Here is a 25,921-nt window from a genome sequence, read left to right as displayed (position 1 = left end):
TATATCCTGTCCATCTTGTACAAAAATGTCCTCAGCAAAGTTTGCCAACTTGCTTAGAAACTCCAAGATAGCCTCAGTGGCTACTCCATTGAAGAAATTCGATGCCTTTGCCCCAAAGTACTATCCTACACATCAAGTCATCCAAACAACGTCCGCCAGTTTGAACAGACAAGATTTTGGTATCAAGGCCTCCTTACCTAAAAAAATCAAGGGAAGATACATTATATTAGATGATTTAGACACACTAGAAGGGGTCACTGGCTTTGAACCAACCTCGGAATTCTACTGGATTAAGAAAAGATTCCAAGAATTGGGGATCCCTGTGATTCCTCCAAAAAGAATTGCTAACCAAATGAGCACCCTTTTCGCCGATACCGAATCAGAACATCAAAATAAATTCAAGAGCGAAGCCACCAATTTATACAGCCTTTCCGACAAAAACCGGTTTGTCAGTTTGAGTGATATCTTGGGGATTGATAGCTCTACCTCCCCAGCAGTTTTGAAAGCATTGCTGAGGGACTTGAAAAAAATTAGACATGATTTCCAACAACACGTCTTGAAAAACCACCCCCAGAAATTAAACCCATCTGCTTTCAACAAGAGCTCTTTGGCCTTGGAAGCTTTGCAATTCATGAGCAAAGAAGTGGAGCAACACAAGATTTCCAGAGTCGATTCGGTAAATAAAGATAAGACTTTCCTTAAGTTGGCTTCCAACCCAAGATCTGCCAAAATCAAGGGTACTGGTGGTTTGTCATATTTGCAAAGAGGCCGTTTGAACAGCACGGTTCATGGTTATTCCGACACCACCGTTGTTCCTGGTAGATTGGTAAATGAAGGTAATAATTATGGGGTTGCCGGGTTCGTCACTAAGTACCAAATTGAAGCTGCCACTCAAGCTGGTGCCGCTAAAGCTGTCCCAGGTAAACACTACAAGCAAGTTATGATTCCAAGTGCGGTTTCCCAAGCTTCTATGAGACCTAATGGTAGTGTTAGCTTGAAGACTCTTGGAATTATGAAAACTTTTGCCGGAGAAAACTCTGATGCTTTGAAGAATAGCGGATTGTTGCAATACGAACGTTCCACCAAGAAGATCACCGACATCTTGAAAGATTTATAATATATATTGTTTTCTAACCATGTACATAGAAAAGCAAATTTTATTTCATTGAGGAAGCATAAGTTGTAAAACTACAAGAGTACCGATTGCTATGAATAATAATAATATGGAAGGTAAACGGAATAATGAAATAAACACAAAACAAAACGAAGATTTTTAATATACACAATAAAGATTTATGAAAAAAAAATATTCTCTTTTCAGAATAAAACACCTTTGGTGCTTGGAACATCATTGGATCCAGTATAAGAAATGGCTTCCTTGATAGCAATAGCCAACGCCTTAAACGCAGACTCACTTCTATGATGATCATTGAAACCTCTCAAACAATCAACGTGCAAAGTAACTCTAGCACTTTCCGCAAAACTTTCCAAGAAATGAGGAATCATTTCACAACTCAAGTCACCAATTTTTTCCCTTTTCAAACCTAATTCAATAACGGCAAATGGTCTATTTGACAAGTCAACAACTGCTCTAGATAAGGCTTCATCTAATGGAGCAAATCCACTACCAAATCTTTTAACACCTTTGATGTGACCAATGGCTTTGTGGAACACATCACCGAGAAGGATTCCAACATCTTCTGTGGTGTGATGATCATCGATATGTAAGTCCCCGATACATTCGACAATCAAGGACCACCCACCATGCTTAGCAAGCGCAGTGATCATATGGTCCAAGAAACCAATACCGGTGTGGATCTCAAGATATTGATGAGATTCAACAAGGGATTTTTCATTGTGGATTTTCAAGTCCTCTTCGTACGATTTGCCCAAGATGGAGTGTTCAAAGTCTAACGGACCACCATCAAGATTAATCGCGATTTGAATCTTAGTTTCTTGGGTGATTCTACTAGCAGTAGCTTTTCTATTATTCTTGTTGATTTGGACTGACATGACTGGTCTAAATATATTGGTAGTTGTAATCAGATAAGCGATGTTTTCCCAATTTTTTTTTTTTTTTTTTGCAATTACTCATATCCGTTATCGACGATCTTTTTTTTTTTTTTTCCTGCATCTTTCTTTTTTTTTGACATGAATATACTCTTTACAGAAAATAACGATGATGAAAAACAATTCAATAATCATATAAATCAACAAAAAACTTCTCTGTATATTCTATAACAAACACTAATAATAACAAAAAAAACAAGAATATAAATAAAACCCAATATAATGCACCCAATTTCAACCATAATGCTCAAGAAATTCGAGAAACGTCATCTTCTGTGTACTACTGAAAATGTCCTCTGCTACCGTCTCTTCTTCATTATTTTCTTCAGTATCTTCTTCTTCCGCCTCTGATATCGCTTCAAAACTGTTTGAGCGCGTTGAGCTCTTTCGTACTGGCACGTTCCCAACATCACCAATGTCTGGTGAATTGAAAAATGGCTTCCATGTGTAGTCGTCGTCTAAAAAATTCTTATACGATTTGTGAAAATTATCATCTAGTCTAGTGTTGTTGTACTCTCCCTTTTCTAAATCAATTATTGGATAGCTAACAGGTAGCGAAAATCTTCTAGGAGTATGTCTACCATTACTATGGCTGGTACTAATGTGATTATGTGAATATGATCTCTGTGCTGTTGGTGGCTTTTGAATAATTTTTGCTGTGCCAACATCCAAACCTATGTCCTCCAACTCTTGGAGAGAAATCACTTCGGATTTGCTCCGACAGTGCCTTGCTTGTCTTTTAGATCTCAAAGCCGTTGTTGGTGAAGATGGGTTATTATAAATCACTTTTCTAGGACTGACACTTGGGGTGAGTTCAAGAGATTGGATGGTGGTGGTATCACTCCCGGCTTCGGAGTTTCTACCAAACATTGATGATGAATATGAGGAGCTGCTGATTGAGAAACGTCTTGCACCATCATTTTTGGGACAATCGGTTGCTTCTTCCATTAACCGAATATTGTTAGTTTCTGGTTTGGAATCACCATGTTTCGGGAATTGAAAATCGCGGATACTGTCAAATCCTTTCATTTTAGACCCCACATCTTTGGTGATGTTTTTATTAGCACTTTCAAGCATTATACCAGAAGAGTCAAAATGGTATATTTATATATAGATATAGATACTATCGATAACAAGTTATGAAATACAAGAAAAAAAAAACAGCGACTACGAAAGGACTATTAATATACCAACCGGAGAAGAATTTTTTTTTTTGTATTTCATATATGCGTTTATAAATAATTTTTTTTCTTTCTATATTCTCCGCAATAACCCACACTGTTGTCTTATTCTATTGGCTGTTATTTCTTTTCTTTTGACAGATGCCCAATGTAAGTGTCAGCAACCTGCAGAGCAAGCAAGCGTTCAACGAGATCTAGCCCCGAGGTATTTTTTTACGATGGGTTTTGGTTCAAATGGACTACTGTTACTGTCTGATGACACACAATAGTGTAGATTGATTACAGCTATCTATTTTGTTATGAATATAAAATATGTGATTTGAATAAACTAAAGAAAGAAGGGTGTTTTATCTGAAGAACCAATACAATATTCCTACGAACTATGATTTTTATAGCGTGATTTTCCGGAACTTTCAAGCGGAAGACTGCTGAGACTAGTGGATGGAAATAAATATAAATCATGTCCAGAGAAATAGCAACTTCTAGAAATAGAGTTCCAGATTCTGTCTGAACTTTGAAGAAATGAAAAAGAAAATTGATGCCGAAGAGGCTCTGATGGCTTTAATTTTTTTTTTTCTTACATATATGTAAGAAAGCATACATGCATACGTCTCGAAGAACAAATCATTCCATTTGGAACATCAGAGCTCATAAATAGTTAGAAAAGAGGATGTTCCATATGGTATATGATTTCAGCAAGCGTTGAAAGAAGAGAAAGCATTTTTGCTTGGATAGATAACAAGATGCACTACTATCGTGAACGGTTTGCGATGATGTCAGCATTTTGTATATTGGCGATGCAATTCAACTGCCATCGCAGTAAAATAGAATCCGTCGTGTCTACAAACTTTATTTACATTTACATTGTTTTGCTTTTCTTTTCTCTTTTTCTTTTCTCTTCTTTCTTTTTTCTTTTTTCTTTTTCCAGAAAGATTCGATATCATGTCATTTTTGATCTTCCAACAACATAACTTGATGATAATCACATCATACTATTATTGTTTTATACTGCTTCTGGAAAAGCTTGGTTCAGTCAAACCCATGTGAACATAGAATCTGGAACTAATTGCAAACCCACTTATTGGAAACATATCAGCAAACAAAAAAAAAAAAATTAAACTGACATGTAAACCGGCTAAATTAAAAATTCTCACTAAAGCGGAGGTAACTACAAAAAACTCCGGACCACACTTACTTACCAATTAGCTAACCACTTCAGGCAACAAAAAGAAACAGTGGAAAAGAAATTGTTATGATAGCAGCTCTCTTTTCTGACATTTTCTGAACCATTTTTAAGAGCTGCGGCCGTCCCACACGAAGAATTCTGATGCCTCGACTATATTCTTGGTAAAAACTTGATTTTACTCACAGATCAAGGATTTTCTGCATCACCCCAACAATTAAGAGCAATAAGGTTGCAAGGTATGAAATAATTCTTCTCCACATATGGAAGAACTACTAATCTAAAAAAAAAAAAAAGGATAATAGCACGTTTTCTGTCTTGTGTACACGGCAAGCATCCCCACAAACGAAATCCAAACTTCGTTATCTGCGCTTGGTCTTGGTTTTCCAAAGGAAAGTAAAACAACCCATTATATAATCGCCACATGCTTTTCTAATATGAATTATCTGAGAAACCTTCTTAGACTTGATTAACCTACCAGAACTGGACAGGTACCGGGGGCCATAGCTCAACTGGTTGATTATTGCGATGCCTTTTTTTACACCCTTTTTTTTTTTCGCCTGAACATTTTTTTTATGCGATGGTTATACGAGGGAAAGACCCTTTCTTTTCTTCATTTGATATCATCAGATAATATTGAGTAGAAAGCTCAAACAATAGATAGACAATACTGATAGAATGGGTCAGTTTGACAATACTAATACCGTGGCTGCCAACGTTCTAGGGACTATTGGTACAGTGCTATGGTGTGTACAGCTTATACCCCAAATCATTCGCAATTACAGAGTGAAAGACTGCTCGGGACTCCCTCCGTTGATGTTATTTCTTTGGGCGGCGTGTGGGATCCCTTTTGCAATATATTTCATAGCCACCGAGGCAGCGATCCCCGTTCAAGTCCAACCAGAAGTGTTCACGGTGTTTTGCGCAATCACCTGGGCCCAATCGTTATATTATCCTCCATGCTCGATGCAATGGCAGAAGATTGCCATGTGCGTGGGGCTGTTACTTGCAGTGTCCGTGGGACTTCAAGCAGGAATGATCACATACTTGAAGAACAACTACGCTGACGACCCAAAGAACTGGAGATTCTTGATCTTTGGGATCATTGCCTCGGTGCTTTTGGCGATCGGATTACTTCCACCATACCTTGAACTTGCCAAACGTAAAGGTAGAGTGGTAGGGATCAATTTCCTTTTCCTTGCTGTTGACTGTTCGGGGGCTCTTTTCTCAATGTTCAGTGTGATATTTGGTAACATGGACGTGATGGGGATCTCCTTGTACTGTATTTGTGCGGCGTTGGAAATTGGAATCTTTTTGAGTCATTTCATCTGGTGTTGTAGATTCAAATGGTTTGGCAGGGAAAAGGTATCCGACGAGGAAAAAGAAGTAACAGAAACCAATATCGAGACAATATCAGTAACGGATGGACAAGAAAAGAAAACCAATAAGGATATTGCCTAAGTTGTTGACTATTGGGTATGAATGGATGATTGATTATTATTACGATGATTTGTAAGTTAACCGCACGCTGCGAACATTATGATTTTTTTTTTTTTATTTCTGATAGGGTTTTGTTTACTTTCTTGATGAGCAATATCATGGGTATCATCATCAATTATAAATTGCCAGTTCTTGATGAAGAATATAAATAGAATTATCGTATCATTTTGCAGGTCGTATAGTACTGGGACCCCCTTACCAAAAGTACGGTGGTTTTACGCTACTGAACCAGCAATCTCAAAAAGCAAGCTTGATTTGACGCCCCAAAAGATTCAAGATTTCCAACCCAACAAATGGGAAAACTTCTCGGAAATCGATTCCCAGAAAATAGAGAGAGCTTATCAACAGCTATATGGTAAAGGAGGTGAAGTTTCCTCACTTTTAAGAAAAGTAGACGAAAAAATTGAGGCGCGGTTCCAAAAGTTGATCGATTATAACCAGACCACCATCAAGAGCTTTTACACCAATTATCGAAGAAATAGCAACAAAGATACCCCTTTGAAACCATATGCTAAAGTTCCGGTGAATGAGGATAATTTATTTGAAGCGGATATTCAGAATTTCACTTTGACATCAATTTATTGGGATGGCCCTGTATACGGGATTAGAAGAGGGTTGTGGTTCGATAACGAAGGAGTACCATTGACAAATGAAATGTCAATGCAAATTGAACAAGGTTATCAAGCTTTGAAGCCCTCAAAAACCCAGCCTGCCAATCAGTTAGAAACCGCAGAAACAGCAATTGCGTTAGAGACCCAGGGTCAACATTGGGACATCACCGTTACCGACAGAGGAAATCGTGAGAAAGTCAACAAGAGCGTGGTTTATATTGATGAAAACCATGCCTATATCCTTGATAAAAAAAGTTCAGTCAACAAAGCCAAATTATTCTTAGCAGAAACCCTTCCAAAAAGTACCTCAGTGGTGCCAGGCTACACTTACGTTTCCAGGGGTTTTAGTGAGGCAAAAGAGGAAGCAAAGCGGAAAGCCGAAAAGGAGCGTGAGATTAATGAATCAAAAAAAAAGAATATGGATTCATCTTTCATGGGGTTGGTAAATAACGAATTGGGCCAATTATTAAATTTTGACTCGGCCGATGAAAAAACCTCGCAACTTATTAGTGAACAAATGGGTGAGAACGGGGGTTCCAATAATAGAGAGATTGAACATTTAGTGTTTTGTATTCATGGTATTGGCCAAATTTTGGGAGCTAAATACGAAAGTATTAATTTCATTCATACCGTCAACAATTTTAGAAAAAATTTAAAGCAGAACGCCAGCGATATTTTGGGAGATTCTAAGGATTGCCGAATCCAGGCAATTCCCATTGTGTGGAGGAATTTGATTGAATTCAATAATGAAACTAAGATTCCCGGAGAATCCGATTTCCCGACTTTAAAAGATGTGACGATCAAAGAAATTGAACCTTTGAGATATTTGATCAACAACACTTTATTGGATATCTTGCTTTATTATGAAGACCCTTACAAAAACAAAATCTTGATCAAAGTAATTGAAGAAATCAATAGATCTTTCAGGAAGTTTTTAATTTACAATCCAAATTTCAATGGCAAAGTCAGTATCATTGGTCATTCTTTAGGGAGTGCCATTGGATTTGATATTTTATCGCTTCAAAAATTCAATCTTAATTATAAAGTGATTGATGAAAATAGCACCAATGATTCCAGAATCAAATCCAAGAATCAGAAAATTAACAGCTACTTGAATAAAAAACTCGAATCCACTCACCCAATTTTCCGAGAATACCCTTTGGAAAAATGCCAATTAGACTTCAATGTCGATAATTATTTTTCCATTGGGTCACCATTTGGGTTATTCAATTTATTGAAAAAGAAACAAATGAAATCCCGGAAACTTCTTTCATATTATCCAAAAAAAGAATTGATGAATCTGATTGATTTCGAAAAAGTTTCATTTCCAAGTTGTAATAATTTTTACAATGTGTTTGATTCGTGTGACCCGGTGGCTTATCGGATTGAACCACTCATCAACCAAAGTTATTGTGGTTATAAAAGTCAAAAAATGACTTACAAGGAATTGGAGAAGCAGAACCCAGGTTTTTTTAACAGTTTAATCAGTGATGATCTCATAGATACTGGGAAAAACTATATCAGCGAGTATACTGGGACCGGGTTGTCATTGATCAATCAGCAATTTGAGAGCTTATTGGATACTAGCAAGACAATTTTTGCTGATAATGATGCGGATAAGAAATTATTAGAAGTCGAAAATAGGCCACTCTTTGTTGACCTGACAAAAAAGGAAGAAAGCCCCACCGATGGTGCCACTAAGAATGGGGATAAATTCAACTATTTAGGGAATACTGCCTCTAATCCGGAAGGGTTTGAATTTGATGTCAAGCATGTGCTTTACGGAACTCCAGCTCATGTGAAGTATAATGAAGATTTCTATAACCTCAAAGGACTCAGTGACGAGGAAATCAAAGATAGGATCGAGATGTTGAGTTGTAATGCTAACGGGAGAGTCGATTATAGTGTCCCCCAGAGTGTTTATGATATTTTGATTATCAACACGTTGAAAAGCCATACCACCTATTTTGAGAATGAGCATATTTCAAAGTTCATTCTCAATGAATTATTGTTCAAAAGTGGGAAACGATCAGACGATTGGTTGGTGGATGACAAAATGAGACGAATTGCGCTTCATGATCCATGATAGAAATATTCTTTTTATGAATTTATGGTTCTGATACTGGCATTAGAAACTGGTCGTTGATTCAAACTAGTTGATTAAGGGCTAATCAAAATTGTTTCAATTAAGGTGATGATAAAAGTCAACAGATAATTTTTTTTTTTTTTTTTTATTTCAGAAAGTGGGATACCCAGAAAAACACAAATATCCCATATATCTACTTCAATGAGCTATATATACACAACACATATTAAATATAATACATATACCATGGAAACTCATTTGCTCATATTTAATTTCGATGTCGATGAGCCAATCATCCACGCGGGGGTGTGGCACCTTGCAAATTAAAGGCAGGAAAAAAAAAAAAAAATAAACAAAAACATCGTGGGGATTATATAACTAAGAACGAACAACTATAAGAAAAAAAAAAAAACAAAAAACAAGTTCAAATGTCAATGGTGAAATGGGGGAACTAGAATCTTTGATCCTGGGATCCAATGAGGCTTGCAATTCCATATCGACATTGTATTTTCATTCTGGAGGGATCTTTGCCAATTCGATCATTAAGAACCATGAGATCACCAACTTGATCACCGATTTAAACATCGATTTACAACCGGACAACCACGATATTGCAAATAAATCAGGAGAAGAACAAGAAGTACAAGGCCACACCAGACAATTCTTGACTTATGATAAACTGCTTGGGGTGTTAAAACGGTACGATGGGGCGCAATACCGTGAAGACGAGGAGTATTATGTGAATAATAATGATGTAGAAGAAACAATGATCATTAAACCACCTAAACCCATGGTACTTGAAGATCTCTCGATGGCCAATAATAATTATTTATTAAACCGGTTAGAAGGGGTGAGTGCAGCATTACAAGGGTTATTTCAAAAAAAATTGAAGACTAGTAGTTTATACCAAATGAACCATGAATATTACAATGACGATGATGAACGAGAGACAATAGAGAATCAATCAGGGAATTTGTCTAGTGAAAATAAGGACGAAGATGAAGAAGTGCAATTAATCAATTCGTTGGTGGAGATCTTGGTAAAGTTGAATGGGAACTACCCAATAAATAATTTGCGGGACTATTTGGAGAAACTCAAGTCTCGAAACATTTCATTATCAAAGGAGCTTGATGAGTTACTACTGATAGGGAAGGATATCACTGTGCAATTGAAAAAGTATAACATTGATTTGAATGATCGGGAACTTTTAGAATTTCAAAAGAATCTGAATAGTACCGAGAATGAACCGCCAATTAAAAGAAGAAAATTGAAAAGTGGTCAAGAGATCCTTCAAGAAAAAAGGAAAGAATTGGAAAATTTGAAAAAATTAAAAGATGATCTACTCAAGGATTGAGAATAGAAGAATTTCATTCTTCATCAGTTGATTGCGATAACTTTCTATATATATATATAGATATTCGTAAACTATATTTCAATACATGAGCTATTATTTCAGCAAAACGAATATTACTATTTATAAGGAACTAAGTTAAATAAACAAAAAAAATTAATGGTAGAAAAAAAATAAAGGAAAGAAAATCACACACTAATAGGCGTCGTGAAAAGAAACTAAAAAAAAAGAAAAATAAGGCGGTTAAGCATTATGGAATGACTAGAAAAATAGGATAATAAACTATATCATTTTAAATCAACTAGGATCAGCTAAATTAAATATGCTTCATAAAATATTAGAAAAAATATATAAAAAGAAAATTTTTTGAAGGAAAGTTAAGAGTGAAAAAAAAAAAAAATTGAATTCAACAGAAAAAAGGGATACTTCAAGATACTTCAAAATTATAAAAATTGACAGAGAGAAACAACGATAAATAGAAGAAAGAATAAACAACAAAAAAAAAAACAGCAACATGAAAATATTTAAAGATTAAAAAGTTTGGAGGTTAAAAGTTAGCGAATGGATTCAATGTACGCACCGTCAAACATGGAATAGCCATACCAATTTCAGATCTTAACAAAATTGGAATTTGTTGCAATTCATGGACTTCTTGAATATAATAATTCTTTGCTTCATCCACTCTGGTGACCACTTGTTTGAAATATGGTTTCATTGGATCCTCATCATCAACAATACCCAAAGATTTAGAAGTACCATCATCAAGAGAATCAGCAATATCGTTAGGAGACAATATCTTTGGAACTGTCAAACCCAATTGATTCAACTTGGCCAATAACTCTTCAGATTCAAACAATTTGGAATTGGTCTTCTTTTGATACTTAGCCGCCTCAAGTGAGGAAGTTCTAAACTTGTTTTTGATCGATGATCTATAAGACAATGGCTGCTTTTCATCTGGGGGAACATAAGTTGCAGAATCCACTCCTTTTTCCCAGTACAACTCCAAGACTTTTTTCGATTTATCGAATTCCGCCTTGAACAATGGCAATTGATCACCATGGACTCTTTTTTCAATGCCAAATTCCGGAATCAACACATCAAATGACGATTCATAAGTTTGAATAACGGTACCCATGGTCAAGATTTGACCAGTCTTAATGGACATCGCATTAACGGATTGACACAACAATAAATGAATAGACTGGTGCTGGGCTGATAGGGCATTATCTTTCTTGAAATTACAATACTCAGCAACCATTTTCAAGTTATCCATGTCCTCAGTATATTCTTCATTTTTGAGAATCGATTTCAATTGTCTATGAACAATCAAGTCAGCGTATCTGGAGGTTGGAGCGGTGAAATGAGTGTACAATGGCAAATTGTAGAACCAATGAGCGTAATTTTCCGGATCAACTTTGCCAGCAACATAATACTTGCCTCTGTTCATACATTTGCTCAATAAAGTTTCCACAGCTTTTCTCTTCACATCATCCTTAATGTTAACAATGGAATTCTGCAAAGATGCAGCATCAGTGGTATCAAGCAATAAATTGAAATTGGAAACTTTACGAATAAAAGTCTCAAACTTGGACAAAGTTGGTAATTGTTGTCTTCTTAAGAACGCTTTAGAACCCAATTTCGCAAAGATTCTTTGGGCAATTGTGGCATCAACCTTATGGAAAATTTCCTGAATTATTGGATACGCCATGTTATCTTCAAAAATATTCAATGATAATCGAGCTCTTTCGTCATCAAATTGATTCAATAAAGTTAGAGCCGGCTCAACCTCCATGGAAGTGCTATTCAATCTTTGGCTGCGGAACTGCTTGGAAATCAACAGCAAAGTTCTGATATAATCAGCAGTAGCTGACATGATTTTACCGTTGGTTTGGCTGGTGAAATCAAATTCAACATCCTTGTTCAAAATACTGTCAATCTCATCATAAGTGATAACTTGTTTTGGCTTGACGATACTTTCACCAATCCAAACATCATCAATTTCAAAACTGTCAGTATCAATCTGGAAAATTGTAGAGATTGCCACATTGATTTGCCCTGGCTTAAAAGAAACCAATTCATTAATATGATCTGGCATCAAATACTTGGAGACTCCTTGAGCTAAATGAACTGACACATTTCTCTTTTTCAATTTTTTGTCCAACAATGATCCATTCTCAATGAAGTAACAAACATCAGAAATATGGACCCCAATTTCAATCTTAGCATCCGATAATCTCTTGATGTGAATTGAAGAATCACAAACGGCACCAGTCGGAGAAACCCCGAAAACGTACTCATTAGTGAAATCTTTTCTATCAACAATGTTTAATTCTTTTGGCAATTGTGTTAAATATTGGAAATCTTTTGGAAGTTCATCAATAGAACCATAAGATTGCAACAATTTCGAGAAATTTTCTGGGAATTCATCACATGAGAAATTATTATCTCTCAAAATAGAATTGATTTCAGTTTCTGCTGCATCAATGACGCCTAATTGACTAACAAGGGTACCAAATGGATGTAAAGAAGTGATTGGCCATCTTTTGATAGAGGCAACAAACAATTTATTTGCGTAAGCTTCATGGTTCTCAACAAAATCTTTTGGTGCTTGATCGGTTGGAATGGCGATTAATGGAACCTTTTTATCATTTGGCTTGAACCAGACGATTTTTGGTCTGTGATTTGAGTTACCGCCATCCTTATTTTGTTGAGATGGACGAACCAAACCTAAAGTACCACTAAACAATTGGCCAGGAATTCTGTCGATAACGGCCACCACATGGCCAGCGTACAATGGTTTGAATTCATCACTGATTTCTTCTTCTTCAACCAACAACAAGGATTGACCTTCAACTTCCAAATCGTCATTCTTCTTTTGAGTTGGTCTTTGTTTCAACGACCCTCTTCTTCTAACACCGCTTTCAGCCTTGCGAGAAGTACTAGCATCATTACTAGCATCGCCATTAGATGGATTTTCTTTAGAAGATTCTGTATTATCCTTTCTTCTTTTCTTTTCTTCTTTTTCTTTTTTAGAATTCCAAACTTCATCAACCACTAATAATTCAACGGCAACCTGGTCACCTTCTAACGCTCTGTTTCTATCCTTGGAGCCACAAATGAAAATATCAGCATCCAACAACCCATCTGTGGAAATGTAGGCGTCAGAACGGTTCTTCTTATTGACTCTCAAGGTACCAGTAACCAATCGCCCTTCAGCAATTAAATCTGGTAAATTGGCTTGAGGTAAGTATGGAGCAAACAATGATTTTCTTTGTTGTTGATTTTGTTGACCATTAGGAGGATTATTGAAGCCTCCATAAGATGCAATTGTGTTGATTGAAGAAATCGATCCACTAAAAGAATTTTTTGGTCTGTGAGAAGGAGTAAACGCTGGAGGAGGAGCAAGACCCATGTCGTAAGAGTTGCTATTATTAGCAGCTTCTTTCAAATTACCAAAAGAACGTTGGTTTTGAACTTGGGGTTGCTGCTGACTTCTCCAATTGGAATTCATATCTTTTGTTCTACTGTTAGTTCTGTAATGTCCTGAACCTTTTCTATCATGCCCTCTGGCAGGAGATTTACCCAAATAACTGCCGCCAGACGAGTTTCTTTCATGGTAGCTCTTACGAGCAGGAGATCCTTGGTTGCTACCTCCTCCATAAGATGGTTGAGGAGGCAATAAGCTGGATACAGTAGGTGCCGGTTGGGGAGGAAATTGAAAATCTCTTGGAGATGCGCTTTTGTGAGGCGATGGGGTAATGTTTAAATTACTGAAGGTCTTAGGAAGTTCAAATTCTGGGGTCTTGTTAGCATCAGGCGGGGTCGAAGGGGAATGTTCACCGTTATCTTTGGCTGGAGAGTCACTAGCAATACTTCTTTGAGACTGCGCCGCTGCAGCAGCTTTTTTGGCTTCTTGCAAACCTAACGAATGTCTTCTATTATGTCCCATGTTGTGCTGAGAGCCTGAGCCTGAACGGCCATGAGCAAATTGTTTGTTTTGAGGAGGAGTTTGTGATCCCGCGCCATAAGTGAAATTAGTGCCAGCACCACCATACTGGATACCAAAGGATCCTTGATGTTGATGAGTATTGTGTGGAGGAGTAGGTGGTGGTGGAACTGCAATGGTGGTTGGCATGCTAAACGAGCCCATAGACCCCATTGAGGCAATTGAAGATTGTGATCTTCTGTGTGATTTTTTATTTTTCAGAGGAGAGTTGGCAGAAGAGGAAGTTAGGAACGTAGGTGGTTGTAATTGAGCCATTTGCTGCTGAGCCAAAAGTTGTTGTTTTTGTTGTTCCACGATTTCCAATTGTTTTTGGATTTCTGCTTGACGTTGGAGATTGAGTTGTTCAACTATTGATCATGTCAGTATTGGAGAATTTCGGAAAATAAGGGATGTACCCAAAAATAACCTTTCCAGGGCCCAGTCTTCAAAGAATGGATGAGAAGTTGAAGAAGTACAAAGAGAGGCATGATTTCTGATATCAATTAATTTAGAATGACAGTTACTGATAGTTTGTTTGTCTTTTTTCATGGAAGTTTTCGGTTGAAATTTTATGTATCGACATATGCGTTATACAAACCTTGTGGACCAGCGACGAAGGACAATCAGGGAAAGAAAAACCTCACAGATAATTGAGAGGAGTTCAGATTCCCAACGGACTTCTCTCTTATGTAAATTCTTCCCATCCATTTAGGAAAACTAGATTAGTAAAATGTAAAGAAAAAAATACGTACCCATTAAAGCAGTGAGTTCAGAAGGTGATCTTCTATGAGCAATAAATAATTGTTTCTTCTTCTTGGTGTTGTCACCATTGGCAGAGCTGTTTCCCACATAATTGGGGGTTAAATAGTTGCTGGCATCAATATTGCCTGAGTCATCATTCAAGTTGGAGCTCATTGTTAGGCATAATCTGGTAGAATTTGTTGGTCAAAAGATAATTCAAGCGGATAAATGATAAGCTAGGCAATTTTTTTTCCTGTTCTTATATTTAATTTTTTTTTTTTAATTTATTATTTTCTTTTTTTCTGCTTTTTTTTTTCTGCTAATTGATATTGAGAGAATTGATGATAATAAGTTTATCCCTGTTTACTCTGGTTTGCTCTTGTCTTCAACTATACGTTGCTGGATGAATCACAAGTGCTTGGCGGGTCTGTTGAGATGGGTATGAGACACTTGCAAGTAGCCAATGAGAAATGGATTGTTTGGAATGAATATACCAAAGAATAATGGGAAAGACAAAGGAGGGAATTGTCTTCTGGTATTCAAAGACTGGAACACGGTTTAAAAAAAAAAAATTGACAAGGGATGTAATGTGGTTTTCTTAGCAAACTAACAATAGCAGCCACCACAATGGTTCCAATTGAAAGATCAAATAAAAAGATGAAGGCTAAGGATAAGGACAATCCAATTGAGTGGAAGGCGTGTGATCTGATGTAGGGTAGAAATGACTGTTGATCAACTATGGTATACAATCCAAGAGCATCCCCAAATGAAATCCCCAAAAAAAAATAAAAAAAAAAAAAAAAAAAAAAAAAAAAAAAAAAAAAAAAAAAAAAAGAGAGAATAATCGCCACTAAAAATATTTGACGTTTTTTTTCTTTGGGTGTGCGGTCCTTTGCCCTCAGCTCGGTAGGGTAATCTGTGTCCCAACGGTGTGGTAGTACTCTATGCACAGAGTATTTATTATAATTATTATAATTATTATTATTATCATTATCATGATATCATCATACATAATTTATCAAATACTTTGTAAACTGAATATTAAAACAATCAATACACTCTATATAAAGTGAGAATAAAAACCAAAAACCAAAATGCACATTATATCAAATATACTCTAATAATTACAAGGGTATCATCACTGTTCTCTAACTCCTCCAAGAGCTTCCCCCATTCTAACCACTTGTCCCGGTTCAACTTTGAATTCAAATTGATCAGCTGGCGCTTCAAACACTAATACCACAGTACTCCCCAATTCAAATCCTCCCATTTCTACCCCTTTATTTAATGGAATACCTCCAAGGCTCTTGCTGTTGTTAAAATAGGTAGCTTCATACACAGAGTTCTTGACAAATCTCTCATTACTATTGTATGGATCATATTTTTTGTTAGTCACCAATTCTTTATCAAAGTTTATTTTGACACTACCCACATTGGTGGCACCAACTGGAGTCATACTGAAAAACCCATGCTTCCAATAACCAAGTAAAGAAACCCGCTCGTTAAGAATGAACAAGTTTTGGAAAGTCTCTTGGAAATAAGGAGCCACCGAATAAAGCTCCCCAGTGAAGTATTTACGAGCTTGGACCACCCAATTTGTAGGAGAGTGGAAACGATGATAATCTCCTGGAGCGAGATAAATTACGGAATAGAACAATTTTTTAGCAGGATTTCCTTGAGCCACAAGTTTGGTGGCGTCAAGTTTGTTGTCTTTAATTTCCAGAGTGACTAATGATTGGTCACCTCTGTGATTGACGTTGATGTGCTTCAAAAAATGATGAATTTCTTTATCATTATTGATCCCCAACAAGTCATCTACCGTGTATGATATACCATTGATTTTCGCAAATTCACGATGGTCAATTTCATTGGCTTCATCATCATTGACTTCTTTAATCTTTTGCAATGTTGATTTTCTGATCCCCAAGAATTTTTTAACTGAATAACTCATGCCTTTAACTTGTTCAATTTCTCCATGTTCGTTTATCATCCCGAAGCTTAGAACTTTCCCATCACTTGGGCAAACAACTTCATGGCTATCGATAGATCTGGCCCCATCCTTCAATTCTCTATAGAAAAATTCTCCAAGGTTACGGAACTTTTTCAAATCATCCTCTTTGATCTCATCCATATTCACCCCAAATAGATACGAATAAAATTTGAACCCCGGTTCTCTAGCCCAAACAGGGAGCTCGATACTATTGAACTTACCCCAAAGCCTAGAAATTGCATTTAATGGCAATGCTTGATAAGCGAAAAATTTCCAACTGGTAGGTCTAACCACAAAATCGTCGTCTTCATCATCACCAGCTTTCTCTTGTTGATTTTTGTACTCTGCTCTAGCTAAAAGACCGAAAAACACCAAGGGGATGGAAGTGACGGTCCACCATTTGATGAATTTATCACTTTGTTGTTTCTTTCTTCGAGCAGCATCGATTTCTGAAAGTTTGTTTTTCAAATGTCTGTAACTGCTGAATAATCTGGTGTTCAGCGTTACTCTAAAAGCAACTCTTGGGTTCTTGAAAGCGATACCGATACCGCCGCTCCGTATTGAAGGCCTGTGGAACCCCGGGGAGTTCTTAAAAATTTTTCTGTTAAAGATCAATTGTTTGTTTGGCAATTTGAGGTACGGTTTGTTAGCGCTGAAGCTTGCAAATCTTTTGTAAACGTTGGCGGAGTCCTTGACATGGTCGTAGTAAATGGAATTGACGGAAGTGTTTGGCCCAATGAAGAGTCTCGAAAGACCCATAGTGGTACGGGGACCATTACGAGGTAGCATCATGTTACTGTTAAGGATTGTTGACATCGTTTTGGAAAAAGAAGATGAAATAGACGAGGAATTGTAGAAAAAAAACAGAAAAATAAAAAAACTGCCAGAAAAGTGGTATTTCACATGCTGCAATAACTACCACAATTGTTGTGTTTGGTAACTGCCAGGGATTACTGTCAAAGATTGTGTGAGCGATAACTCTCTCTCTCTATCTATCTATTCGCACAATAGCCCCTAAATTAACCCCAAACAAAAAATCACATAGTAAACAACAAGTGTAGACTCTCCCCCATTTTCTGTAATGGTTCCAACCTGGTGGTTCTTTCTTTCCATTCACAAGAAGGGTAACAAAATTTAAATGACAATAACAATTTATCCCAAAATGCCCATTAATCACATCTTTTGGATAGTATAAGAACATACAAAAATGTTGATTGGGGTCTCGGGAACCATCTTTTCTGGTAAACAGGAAATCGTCAGGTACCTCAGCTACCAAGGTTTTAGCTACGTCTCGCTTGATGATCCAAATAATAAGAATTTCAGCTCTTTACCCCCAGGGATCAAACAGAAACCATCGCCTTCGGATATTTTCCCAGAAGTCACATTCCATTCTGTCTCAGAATTGTTGGAATATGTCACCAAAAACTGGGAGGAAAACATCGTGGTGATGCCTGTTAATAACTACAGCGTGGTAGAAGAATTAAGCGTACGGCCATTCTTTTTGCATTTGATCGTTGACGGCTCATCCAAGATTAGATACCAAAGATTCAAAAAGAAATGCTCCAAGATAGAAATCTCCCCTGAATCATCATCAATCACTCTTTGTGAAACTAACAACACCGAGTACCCTCCATTAAGCTTTGAAGATTTTGTGGAACTCTCCGAGCAAAACATCAATTTTTTTGCCCAATCGCATAGCACCACCACTTATACCCCAACCGTCAAAGTCATAAATAATACCACTACTGTCAAAGACCTTTATGTCCAACTTTCCCTGCTCAATATCTTCGATCCATTACGTCTTAGACCTAATTGGGACACATATTTCATGAAATTGGCAAATTTGGCAGCCCTCAGATCAAATTGTATGAAACGCAGGGTTGGTTGCGTTATTGTCAAAGACAACCGTGTCATTGCCACCGGTTATAACGGAACCCCTCGTCATTTAAAGAACTGTAACCAAGGAGGTTGCAAACGCTGTAATAATACCAGCAGCGGAGGTGAAGCGTTGTCGACATGCCTATGTTTACATGCTGAAGAGAATGCGTTGCTAGAAAGTGGAAGAGATCGCGTCACTAGTGATCATGGCAGCAAATGCATTTTGTATTGCAATACGTGTCCCTGTTTGACTTGTTCAATTAAAATCATCCAGTGTGGGATCAGTGAAGTCGTATACTCACAAAGTTATAGTATGGACAGCTCATCCAAAAAGATTCTTAATGAAGCCGGAATCGGACTTAGACAGTTCTCCCCTCCTAAGGATGTTATAACTACTTGAAAATATTCTTTTCGACATACATTGGAAAGTATAAATTGTATTGCACTATATTTTACCTCCAAATGGTAGTCCATGTTGGGATCAAACATTGGTCATATCAGTGTGTGAGATCGACAGCGAAAACCCGTACAATAAGTACCACGATGGTCGCCATACACTAATTATTATTTATAAATGATGAGCATTGGTATACCAAATAAGTTCTCGGTCTTGTTCTCGTAAGCCATTACAATATCAATTCTAGTTTCTCATACCTCGAATATTGTACTAGGAAATTTATTTTGACGGAAAGTTCACTTATAATAATATATACAACTATAAATTGAGTTAACAATTTTATTTTGGGGCTTGGAAGACAAAAGGACTTGGATTCTCTTCACACTTGAAATTGATGATACTTTCTTCAACAATTTTCCCATCAATGGTGATATGACCATCAATGGTATCGCCTGGTTTCAATGGACCAACCCCCTTTGGTGTACCAGTCAACACAATATCCCCTTTTTTCAAAGTCATAACACCACTCATGTAAACCAAGATCTTCTTCAAGTTGAAGATCATCAAACTCGTCAAATCATGTTGACGCAACTCGTTGTTGACATTACAAGTCAACATACAGTTGTAAGGATCTGGGATCTTGGATTTTGGAATGAACCCAGAAATTGGACAGAAGGTATCAAATCCTTTAGCGATAGTCCACGGTAAGCCTTTGGCCTTATTGACGTCTTGAATGGATCTGGCAGTTAAATCCAACGCCAAAGCGTAACCTTCAATAGAGTCCAACACGTCAGCATCACTAAAAGAATCCATGGTCAAGTTCTTCAAGTCACGATTCAAAACTGCGGCCAATTCAATTTCGTGATGCACCACAACATTCTTTGGGATAAGGATTGGTTCGCCAGAGTTGTTGGTAAGCAACGAGGATGGAGGCTTCAAAAAGAAGAATGGTTCAGCTGGCCTTTGGTTATTCAATTCTTTGATGTGGGCAACATAGTTACGACCGATACAAACGATTTTGCTGGCACGAGAAAGGTAAGAATATGACATCTTGAGGTTGGAAAGAGTGGCAAAGGAGATAGGCTTTGACATCAAAAACGGTCTAAACTGCAGACGAAATGGCTATACCGTAAAGGAAGAAACACTGTCCATTCATGACTCCTCGATTTTTTTATTTTTTTTTTTTACGCACGCCGCGGATCGAATTTGAACATTATACTAACTATTCTCAGACTTTTCGTCCCCTAAATTCTACGCCGGATTGGAGTTTGGAAGGGAAATACCTTCTTATTCTTCAATGAGATAGTTATGGAAAATGCCGAGGCAGATGAAACCCAAGAAGCTAAAAAGAAGGACATATGATTGATGATGCAGCTGTTCCTCCACCATCAAAAGATTCACATGGTACAAAGTTCACCAAGTATACTATGGCCACCGTGTTGTATTAGCATATACATCTATTTCGTTCAATCTTTAAAATTATTTTAATGGATTATTATTATTATTTTTTTAAAAAGTATATTCAAGACTATCATATTGTTTGCCAAAATGATAAGTGGTTTGTGACTTATTCCGTTCTTAATATTGTTTAATCTCCAGCAACAATCTATTTGATCTTGTTGTCTTATTATCCTATCGTATCTATATTCTTATCATATCTTTATTCTTATTGTATCTTCTCTCTCATTAATTAAATCAATTGATCTGAGACTAGCTGATTTAATTTAATCTAATAATCATCCTCTATCCATCTCTGTTTGTTCGACCAAACAGTTTCCCTCCTATCCCAGAAGTAAGGAAAACGACCATCGATCATACGGTTATCATGGATAATTATTAACATCGGAATAAATTTCAACATTGTTTCAACAAAATGCATGAAAGTTTCATAATAACAGTTTTTAACATCATCTATATTCCCAAGGCGCAGCACCTGATGTAGTTTGATGAAGATATACTTTGGAGTCTTCCAATTCACGGCAAAAAGCACCAGAAATCATTCTTCCCAATACCCAAGGCTTTCAACCCATGGACCGTGCAGACTTCGGCAAATTTTGGGATCGTTTATCCCAAGCAGTAAGTGAGTTTCCTGTAAGGTACAAATAAGAAAAATGGGGGAAATCTAATGGGAAGTCAATTGATGCCAATTTGTTATTGGAAAGGCTCAAATAACTGAGTTTTGGAATGGAATTAATACTGCTGAATGATTTTTTCCTGCTGTTGTGCAAGTCGAGATGTGTAAAGTTTAGTAATTGACAAAATCATCTTCAATCTTTGTAATTTTATTATCGACAAGATATAATCGTTTCAACTAAGGTAATCTCAATTTACTAATCACTTTAGACTCACTCCAATCCAAATTCAGCAATTCTAATTCAGGTAAAACTAATTCATCAACACCGACTCGGAGTATCATATTTTCGGCAAGATTCGATGTTTTGAGATTACAGACCGATTGAAATGCCTTTATAGATTTTATGGATTTGCTGTTTATAACCATCTCTTCTGATTGATTCAGCTCTTTTCAAACTTGCCAAACCTTCAAAATTCTCAAGTTTCTGGAGTGAGTTAAAGCCTAGATCAAGCCTTTCCAATGAGGGATAATTTAACAATTGGTCAATACCTAGAAACTTAATGAAGCAAATGTCCAAGGAGTCCAACTTTGGAAGCGAGCTGATATTTTTGAGCGGAGATAATTGATTTCCTCGAAAATTGAGACCGACCAAATTCACCAATTTGCTGAAATTAAAATTAATTGCTTTAATACTGCTGTTGCATACATCAACTTATTTCAAATTAATCATATTGTCCATCGCTCCGCAAATTCAAGAGCTCCATGTTTGTCAAATTTTTCAAATCATCAGCTCCGGTAAGGTCAGGAGCACAAAGAGTTAAAGTCTTCAAATTTTTAAATCCCAAGGACCTATATTTGACAGAAATTCAATGTATAAAGAACGCAAGTTCTGTCAGTACCCAACTGCTGAAAACTCATCGATTTGTGGTCCACTAAACGACACATATTTCAATTTTTTGGACCCTGTACAATGTTTCAAGCTAAGAACTCCTTCAATAAATGAAAAGTTAACGCGCTCTAGTTCAGGATAACTCTCACTAGAAAAATTCTTAACTGGAATCGTAGAATCAATATCAATCTGCCTCAATTTAGGAGCCTTTTGAACTCTGAGATCTACATGTGGTTCCTTATCATTACTTTGCAAATGGAATTCTTCCAAATTGGACAATGTGTCAGCAAACGCGCAAGCCTCAAGCTTAAAATGTCCTTTTGATCCTGATATGCGAATAATCCAGAACTCGTGCTCGCTGCAACTTTGGCATGCCATCAACAATGTTATTAATTTTCTTTATGGCTTTTTCAAGATTTTTTCACTATCATTTTCTGTGAATAATGGAACGTTATTAACGTCAAGTAATTCAAAAAAAAAACTTGCCCATTGCTTTCAGTTGTACTAAATAACCAATTACCATGATTACTTGGTCATTTAAATCAACAAGGCATTCTTCTCCTTCATTATATGGATACTTTATGGCTATTGAAGAAAATACTGTGGTGCCAATTAGTTCTTTCCAAAGTTCATTATTGGTCTGATTATAGATCCGCACCAATGATGTCCTGGTTTTTCCATCACTGAGATTTAAAATCTTCGAGAGAATCTCGTATGGAAGGAAACTCAAGTGTTTAATATCAGGTTTTTCTGGTACATTGGAGCTCTTGTGGCACTTGTAACTTATGTTTAGTGAGATCATAGAATAAGATCTTGATCTTATATTGTTTTTTTTTTTTTATTTTTTTTCAACAGATGTCAAAAACAGCTAAGAACTACACTCTTAGAATTCTACAGGTCTACAAAGTACTTCAATATATCATAAAGACGAAACAAACGCACTCACGTATAATGACAAACACTTTAGATAATAAAGTTAAATATAAGGACAGTAGTAAGGACAAACAGCACGGCACCTAGCAACCTTAAACCAATAATGGCTGTAAATATAATCTTGATAGCAACGACTATAATATTTATTAGTAAAGATCTGATATTTTGGTTCCTAGTATAAGACCTACAGACCCTTGAATGTAAGGTCTCGAACTTGTGACAGCAAGAGCGCACTTTTACCAGAAGAGGCAATTATTGTACATAAGTTTCCGTCCGGCCTTTTTCACGTCCGAAAAACATCGTTCCACCATAGTACACAAAATGACATAAAGTACTCTTAAGTTGAGTGATAAGCCAAAAAGACAAGTTTATTAGGATCGTAGATATGTAAATCTAGATGCTTTATTAGTGAAAACTATAAACATGGAAAATTTTTACACGGTCGGCTTCATATAGACCTGGGCCGGTGCAAAAGAGGCTAACCAACCACACCAGTGGTATAGTGAATCCTAACAAAAATCAAACTTTCGGAGCTTGCACTTTACTCAAGGCTACATTTCAACATGCATTCTCCTGCTCTACATTTTATCATGCTGATTTATTTTATTGTTTTTACGGTAATAATATCTGATCTTTTTATCATACATATAATGCGAGATCGATGAAGATAAGTATCAAAATTGGATTTAGAAGTCAACTCTGTATCCCCTTACTTTCTGTTGTTATTTCATCGTCTCACCTGAAAACCGGAAATAAAAATGAAGAGCAATCAGCATTGATAGAAAAGATTTACCAACAAATAATAAACTTCCACAAAATCTCGTGCCTAGAACATACATTCATGATAATTTTTTTTATTAAAGATACAACTGAGTATGTTATGAAAATGCACTCAAAAATACATAAAAATCGTACAAGCAAAAACAATCGTAGAGAAAAAACCAACCAATTCAATTGGCAAAAAAACAGGGAAAAAAGACAGCAGTTTGAAACCAGAATTTTCATTAAAATTGTCTCTCTATCTTTTTTTTTTTTAATGCGACCACCATCTCATTTCTTCTCACTTCTTGTGTCAATGGCAATATCAATCTTCGTTATCAACAAGTAACTGATTAATGCAATGAATAAGAATGACCCAGTGATAAATGGCTTCAAGAGGAAATCAGATGAAGTATATTTATAGCTGACAATAACATCAGAATGCTTGAATTCATCAATCATATTCTTGTAATAGATTGTAACTTTAGTGTGACCTGAGAAATCGAGGTAAGATTTTTCCGTGGTGACGGAATAGTCTTCATATGGCACTGGAGAAGCAATATCTAATAATTCGGCATTTTCTGGCAAATAGAATGAAAATTCCACATTATGATAACTCATATCGGCATGACCGTTTAATAATGGCACCTTGGCAATGTACTTCTCGTTATGGTCACTGGATCTTTTCACAAAGTTCGCCAAATCGTTGGACCAGCCAATAGTAAAGTTATAATTCCAGCCTCCGAAAAGTGGATATCTTGGTTTCAAAACTAAATGGTTTTTCACAATCTTGGAAGTAGAAACATTACCCACCAAATCGGTGAAGTAAGCTTCTCTGAAACCATTTGGCAAATCCATGTTGAATGCTAAACCATATGGGCCTGGAGTGTAAGTGTACTTGCTTTGCATCCATTGCAATCTGGAGAAACCGTCCTTCAATTTCGCAATCTTGTTGGTAACTTCATAAATTTCTTCAAATGAAACAGAGTCACCCCAGTGAGAAATCCAAACGTTTCTCTTGAGGTTTTCGGCAACAAGTAACGGTTGGTTCTTTTCAAAATGTAATGAGATATAATCTACCGTGAATGGTGGGATAGTAACTTGTTCCTCACTTTCAAAAACCACGAGTTTCGAGTTAGAGGTTTCTTGCTTGAGTTCTGGTAAATCATTGACTTGAGGCTTGCCTTGATCCAAGTTCTCGACTTTCCCATTAGTACCAGAAATTGCCAAAGTGTAGGACTCAATTGGATATGAAGAAACTGGGTACTTGTGGGTTTTCAAAAGTACCGATTGAACGCCGTTCATTTCCAATACATCAGGCATTGGTTTCAACTGATCAAGGTACACAAATTGCAATTGGAAGTCTACTTGGGAGCCAGAAGCAATTGGCGCAGGGAAAGTGACGACAAGGTAGTTATATTCAGATTCTTCATTGGCAGTATTGTTGAACACATTAATTTGCAACATGGATTTGCCATCAGTGCCATAAGAGCCGATGATCAAGGCGAAGTCATTAGTGCGCTCTTTAGAGATCGGTTGAATATATTCAGCCACAGGAAGAGATTCGATATTCTTAGCAGTGATAGTAAGGATTTCTTTGGTGTAGGACTTTGTCACGTCCAAAGTTTTATCAATGTTGATATTTTGCCAAGTTGCAGGAATTTCCTTGTCAAAGTTTTCAAACTCCTGGGAAAATACCCCAAGGATCACCGAGAACAAGACAAAGAGCACCGATATAATTGAGTTTGAGCTTCCAACTTTCATGATGGATGTGACTGGTAGATATTGCCCACTCTGCAAATTATATTTTGGTTTGTTGTAGTTTTTTTTTTCTTGTTTGGAAATTTCATTGCATTTTGTGCTGCCCAATTTTACGTGTTAACATCCCGCACAGCCTGCACGTGATTAAATAAGGTTGATTATCTTACTATAACAACAGCAAAGAGAACAATAGGAAGTGATAATAAATAGAAAGAAGACTTTGACACAATATGTTGTTAGCAAAGGTTCTATCCTTTCAAACTCCGGCCAAAAAAATATGCACAGAATACTACAAAGAATCAATAGTGATTATCGCCACAATATACACTAGCAGAGAGCCCTGGGAGACAGTAGGCATACAAAACTACATATGGATCTTATCAAATCTATCTAGGTGAGGGCAATCAATTCTACAATCGAGCGGAAAAGAGAAATATCAGATTTTCAAATTATAACACAGAAAAATTAAAAGTACAAGTTTTTTTAAGATATGCAAAAAATAAATAAAAAAATAATAATAATAGGGAAGTTG

General features: G+C 36.6%; 13 protein-coding genes across 13 annotated transcripts; 5 read left to right on the top strand and 8 right to left on the bottom strand. All coding sequences in view use genetic code 12, as the record gives it.

Moving 5' to 3' along the window:
• Positions 1-25: 25 nt before the first annotated feature.
• Positions 26-1,117, top strand: MRP51 (mitochondrial 37S ribosomal protein bS1m MRP51; the record flags this gene model as incomplete). Its single annotated transcript, XM_064998835.1, has 1 exon — positions 26-1,117. The coding sequence occupies one exon, from the start codon at positions 26-28 to the stop codon at positions 1,115-1,117; it is 1,092 nt and encodes a 363-aa protein (XP_064854907.1).
• A 200-nt stretch (positions 1,118-1,317) lies between these two features.
• Positions 1,318-2,013, bottom strand: HIS3 (imidazoleglycerol-phosphate dehydratase HIS3; the record flags this gene model as incomplete). The annotated part of the gene is made up of 1 exon (XM_064998834.1): positions 1,318-2,013. One exon carries the CDS (start codon positions 2,011-2,013, stop codon positions 1,318-1,320), a length of 696 nt encoding a protein of 231 aa, XP_064854906.1.
• A 291-nt stretch (positions 2,014-2,304) lies between these two features.
• Positions 2,305-3,147, bottom strand: DASC09_052340 (uncharacterized protein; the record flags this gene model as incomplete). Its single annotated transcript, XM_064998833.1, has 1 exon — positions 2,305-3,147. One exon carries the CDS (start codon positions 3,145-3,147, stop codon positions 2,305-2,307), a length of 843 nt encoding a protein of 280 aa, XP_064854905.1.
• A 1,965-nt stretch (positions 3,148-5,112) lies between these two features.
• On the top strand, positions 5,113-5,895 carry ILT1 (Ilt1p; the record flags this gene model as incomplete). The annotated part of the gene is made up of 1 exon (XM_064998832.1): positions 5,113-5,895. One exon carries the CDS (start codon positions 5,113-5,115, stop codon positions 5,893-5,895), a length of 783 nt encoding a protein of 260 aa, XP_064854904.1.
• Positions 5,896-6,069: 174 nt separating this feature from the next.
• DDL1 (putative carboxylic ester hydrolase) lies at positions 6,070-8,631 on the top strand (the record flags this gene model as incomplete). The annotated part of the gene is made up of 1 exon (XM_064998831.1): positions 6,070-8,631. One exon carries the CDS (start codon positions 6,070-6,072, stop codon positions 8,629-8,631), a length of 2,562 nt encoding a protein of 853 aa, XP_064854903.1.
• A 442-nt stretch (positions 8,632-9,073) lies between these two features.
• Positions 9,074-9,985, top strand: SPC34 (Spc34p; the record flags this gene model as incomplete). The annotated part of the gene is made up of 1 exon (XM_064998830.1): positions 9,074-9,985. One exon carries the CDS (start codon positions 9,074-9,076, stop codon positions 9,983-9,985), a length of 912 nt encoding a protein of 303 aa, XP_064854902.1.
• Positions 9,986-10,529: 544 nt separating this feature from the next.
• Positions 10,530-14,882, bottom strand: SSD1 (mRNA-binding translational repressor SSD1; the record flags this gene model as incomplete). The annotated part of the gene is made up of 2 exons (XM_064998829.1): positions 10,530-14,335; positions 14,720-14,882. The coding sequence occupies 2 exons, from the start codon at positions 14,880-14,882 to the stop codon at positions 10,530-10,532; spliced, it is 3,969 nt and encodes a 1,322-aa protein (XP_064854901.1).
• A 964-nt stretch (positions 14,883-15,846) lies between these two features.
• On the bottom strand, positions 15,847-17,514 carry PSD1 (phosphatidylserine decarboxylase 1; the record flags this gene model as incomplete). Its single annotated transcript, XM_064998828.1, has 1 exon — positions 15,847-17,514. The coding sequence occupies one exon, from the start codon at positions 17,512-17,514 to the stop codon at positions 15,847-15,849; it is 1,668 nt and encodes a 555-aa protein (XP_064854900.1).
• Positions 17,515-17,905: 391 nt separating this feature from the next.
• On the top strand, positions 17,906-18,976 carry DCD1 (deoxycytidine monophosphate deaminase; the record flags this gene model as incomplete). The annotated part of the gene is made up of 1 exon (XM_064998827.1): positions 17,906-18,976. One exon carries the CDS (start codon positions 17,906-17,908, stop codon positions 18,974-18,976), a length of 1,071 nt encoding a protein of 356 aa, XP_064854899.1.
• Positions 18,977-19,312: 336 nt separating this feature from the next.
• FMP41 (Fmp41p) lies at positions 19,313-20,065 on the bottom strand (the record flags this gene model as incomplete). Its single annotated transcript, XM_064998826.1, has 1 exon — positions 19,313-20,065. One exon carries the CDS (start codon positions 20,063-20,065, stop codon positions 19,313-19,315), a length of 753 nt encoding a protein of 250 aa, XP_064854898.1.
• Positions 20,066-21,284: 1,219 nt separating this feature from the next.
• DASC09_052260 (uncharacterized protein) lies at positions 21,285-21,473 on the bottom strand (the record flags this gene model as incomplete). Its single annotated transcript, XM_064998825.1, has 1 exon — positions 21,285-21,473. The coding sequence occupies one exon, from the start codon at positions 21,471-21,473 to the stop codon at positions 21,285-21,287; it is 189 nt and encodes a 62-aa protein (XP_064854897.1).
• A 466-nt stretch (positions 21,474-21,939) lies between these two features.
• On the bottom strand, positions 21,940-22,314 carry DASC09_052250 (uncharacterized protein; the record flags this gene model as incomplete). The annotated part of the gene is made up of 1 exon (XM_064998824.1): positions 21,940-22,314. The coding sequence occupies one exon, from the start codon at positions 22,312-22,314 to the stop codon at positions 21,940-21,942; it is 375 nt and encodes a 124-aa protein (XP_064854896.1).
• A 1,605-nt stretch (positions 22,315-23,919) lies between these two features.
• On the bottom strand, positions 23,920-25,392 carry OST1 (dolichyl-diphosphooligosaccharide--protein glycotransferase subunit OST1; the record flags this gene model as incomplete). The annotated part of the gene is made up of 1 exon (XM_064998823.1): positions 23,920-25,392. One exon carries the CDS (start codon positions 25,390-25,392, stop codon positions 23,920-23,922), a length of 1,473 nt encoding a protein of 490 aa, XP_064854895.1.
• Positions 25,393-25,921: the final 529 nt, after the last annotated feature.

The sequence above is a fragment of the Saccharomycopsis crataegensis genome (assembly GCF_037102585.1).
Source record: "Saccharomycopsis crataegensis DNA, jcf7180000000087, whole genome shotgun sequence".
Lineage (NCBI taxonomy): Eukaryota > Fungi > Ascomycota > Saccharomycetes > Ascoideales > Saccharomycopsidaceae > Saccharomycopsis > Saccharomycopsis crataegensis.
Note: the sequence above shows the minus strand (reverse complement) of the source record. Positions and strands in the feature narration are given on the sequence as shown.